This window comes from Coenobita brevimanus, chromosome 40 (genome assembly GCF_032717465.1).
Source record: "Coenobita brevimanus isolate Jiangsu-jjx chromosome 40, ASM3271746v2, whole genome shotgun sequence".
NCBI classification, from domain to species: Eukaryota; Metazoa; Arthropoda; class Malacostraca; order Decapoda; family Coenobitidae; genus Coenobita; species Coenobita brevimanus.
Window position 1 is genome coordinate 30318317 of NC_136993.1, and position 3605 is coordinate 30321921.

The following is a 3605-nucleotide window of genomic DNA, read 5'->3' on the forward strand; positions in this document are numbered from 1 at the left end:
TGGGGGTTACCAAGACTGAATCGTCTCCAAACCAACCTTTCTCCCACCAGACATGACCTTCCTCCCACTCAAACCCACTCGCCCTCATATTCCTCCTCACTCCATCCCTCCACCTCATTCTTGGTCTCCCCCTACCACTAATCCCTCACACCTCACTCTCAATCTTTCACTCTCCATACATTTCATAATATACGCTCTTTACAAATTAGCATTTAAAAAAACAAGTTCACGGACCTTTCCAGGGCTAAGTCTGTTTCTCCTATCAGTTATGATTTGTCCTGTCTTTGAAAAGATGCGCTCTGATGGCACTGAAGTAGCAACAACGCAGAGCCTAGTCTTCATAACTGCACAAGTGTTCTTAAAAACTAGGGCACGAGATCTCCACCATTCCAAGGGTCGGCTGTTCGGGGTATGAGCTGCTCAGAAAGGAATCCTTTAACCTCCAACGTTGCCTCAGTTATGGGATTTTGGGTCCCTGGCCTCAGGCTGGTGACTCGCTCCTCAAAATCTGCCCAGACAAGAGGAACTGTATCCGTAGGAGGAATGGAGGGTGGTTCATCTTCCCCCTCCTCTGTGCTGGGTGTTGCTATTGGCGGTGGTCTTGCTACCCTTGATGCAGCTGCAACTTTGTCTACTACCCTCGTCACGGCATTCTCTGCGTGTTTCTCATGAATGAATGCATGTTTCTTGAACCTGGGATCCAAGAGTGCAGCCTCTGCTAGGACGTTCACCTGCTCAATTCCCCCAAATCGTTTATGCAATTCTGCCATAAGGATGTTAGTCATCTCACGGACTGGCTGGTGGGTGGACGAATTTCTCTGCCAGTGTGCAGTAGCCCTCTGGAGCCCTCGTGCCATCAGGATGGCTTTAGAGCCTGTCACAAACCTGAAATAGGAAGACATGTAGGCTACTATAATTATGTAAAATTATATTGCTTACTATACAGTTTTATTCTCTTATTGCAAAATTGTATACTTATGCAATCATCCTTTATTAACTCACTATCCCCTCCCACTCTCTCTCTCCCCTTGACCAGATTATTCGCTCTTTAATCTTCTTTATCACTTTTTCTTCCTCCTCTCTGTCTAACATCTTTTTGCGTTTTCTAGCAGAAGTAGTAGATGTAGCAATAGCTGTTGACATGTGCATAAAACCCACGGCATAAGAGGGGTGGCAAGAACGTAGTGCACATGTTATTTCCTCCCCTTTTGGTCCTCTCAGGACAAGTCTGATCGTGGGTGCGATCCCCACTCTTGTGGTGGAGGGGGTGGTTCAGCCAGACCACTTGGGGATCAACAACATCAACTCCGTACTATATTAATATGAATCACATGATGAATAAATTAAGTGCATATAGTAATTTGTACATACCTTTCTGAGCTCAGCTCCACAGTCACTTCCTCAAAGGGCTGAAGGACTTCACATGCTTCATTAATAATTTCCCACTCTTCCAGAGATAGTGCCGGGAGCTGGGGATTTACTATGGCCAGTGTGGAGATGAGAGGTTCCTTGACTTCAATGATGCGCCTCAACATGTAATAAGTGGAATTCCAACGCGTAGCTATGTCTTGTTTCAGTCGCAGTTGAGGCTGTCCCATTTGCAGCTGTACCTCTCGAAGCTTAGCAGAGGCTACAGTGCTTCTTCGCGTGTATTCTGTAATGCCTTTTACTTTCTGTATGATCTCCTCAATCTGCTTCTGTTGGATTCCATATCTTACGATCAGATTTAAAATATGAGCAAAACACCTCAGGTGATTCCAGTGTAGTACATCACTAACCGCCTTCTTTATATTAGCTGCACTGTCAGTGACACAGGCCACAATTTTGCCACTGATACCCCATTCAGTGGCTATTGATCTCAATTCTTTAGCCAGATTTTCAGCTGTGTGGTGTTCATTGACCTCGAAGCAGTCCAGTAAATTTGATTCAAGCTTAAAGTCATTTACGTAATGGCAAGTTACAGACATGTAGCCAGTTGTTGTGTTGGACGTCCAGCAGTCAGTTGTTAAGCATACAGCGGGAGCAGCCTTGATTTTCTCGAGAAGGTCAGTTTTCACTTTATTGAATAAGTGAGGTATCATTTGCTGGGATATTGTGGGTCTGCTAGGAAGTACATAGGAGGGATTAAGGGCTTTTGTGTACTCCCTAAAACCTCTGTCATCCACAATCGAAAATGGCTGGAAGTCTGTAGCAATCATTGTAACCAAGGACTGGTCTATCTTGCTCTGCTGTAAGGGCATCATGGGCCTTGACACAAATCCTCCCATACAAGTTTGCCGCTGCCTTTTTATCGGTGGTTGTTCTTGTCCTGATGTGTTTGTACTGTTGCTGGTGGTGGTTGTTGCAGATGTGCTGTTCGAAGCAAGAGATGTCATTGCTGAAGTTGTTTGTGCAACTGGAGTACTAGTATGATTCTGAAAGTCTTGCCTGTCCTCTTGTAGGTGTACTGTTGGGTGTTTGCTTTTTAAATGTCTTCTCATGTTTGACGTGCTTCCCCCGGAAAGATAATACCAACTTGCATAGCTGGCATCGGGCATATGTTTGGTTTTCGACAGTAAAATGCATCCAAACAGAACTTTTTCTCCTTGAACTATTCATTATTCTTTGAGCTGACTTTTTCTCCTCCCTACCTTGTTTAATATTCAGCTCTACATCTCATCCCAAGCACTGCGAGGGGACGCAGATAACTGAGGCACTGAGAGGATTGCATTAAAAAAACGTTAAAAAGCGTTAAGCCATTCTGAGGTGATGTAAATAGCTTTAAATTATTAGTACGATAAAGAAAAACATTTAGATTGCTTAATAATTTATTATTTTATTGCTAGAATAAAACAGATATGAAAAACACAGCGACCTGTTATTTAAAATCCTTCCCAATTCGTGAGTCACCAGTGACTCGGTGAGGCCAAGGGGCCTTGGCCGGGCACCCGCATCTGTCCGGGGTGGCCTGAGTCATGTAATTCGAGTTCTACGATATCTTCTTCACACTCAATAATCAAGGCTGGAACACACTGCCTGCAAGTGGTCCTGTGCTATGAGTGGTAATGTGTGCTCACACTACTGTTCATACCAAGCAGTGGTGTGAACACAGCAATACTTATACCGCGACCGGGTATTTCAAACTCGTGAGTGCTGAGTGGTGAGCCGGTCGGGCCCGCCCACATTTGCCCGGAGCGGCCTGAGTCAGTCGAGTTCTAACGTTGTAAGTCACTCGTGACTCGTGAGTCGTGACACTCGTGTCCATAACTCGAGGCTGAAACCCGCAGCCTGCCACGAGCTGAAGGTCTGGTCACTTGATCAGTGAACAGCCAGTGATGGTGTGGTATGAGTGGTGGTGTCACTGGTATGTCCTCATACCAGGCAGTGATATGAGCAGTGCACATACTACTCTCGAGTCTCAACCGAAATATAATGTTAGAATTTAAACTAATACTAAGTGAACGAGTTAATGAAAACAATGACTCGATACACCCGATTCAGCGAAAGGAATCGTTCGATTTGAACGATTGACTCGCGAGTCTTACATCACTACAAAATATTATTAATGATGGCTGACAATAAGAACCCCACACAAATTACAAAAACCCCACTAGGCCCAAGAATTA

At 44.7% G+C, this 3605-nt stretch overlaps 1 protein-coding gene across 1 annotated transcript; it reads right to left on the reverse strand.

Moving 5' to 3' along the window:
* Window positions 1-365: 365 nt before the first annotated feature.
* On the reverse strand, window positions 366-1967 carry LOC145397022 (E3 SUMO-protein ligase ZBED1-like). The gene is made up of 3 exons (XM_080270242.1): window positions 1779-1967; window positions 1372-1697; window positions 366-885 (listed from the first exon to the last, which is right to left on the reverse strand). The coding sequence occupies exons 1-3, from the start codon at window positions 1965-1967 to the stop codon at window positions 366-368; spliced, it is 1035 nt and encodes a 344-aa protein (XP_080126368.1).
* Window positions 1968-3605: the final 1638 nt, after the last annotated feature.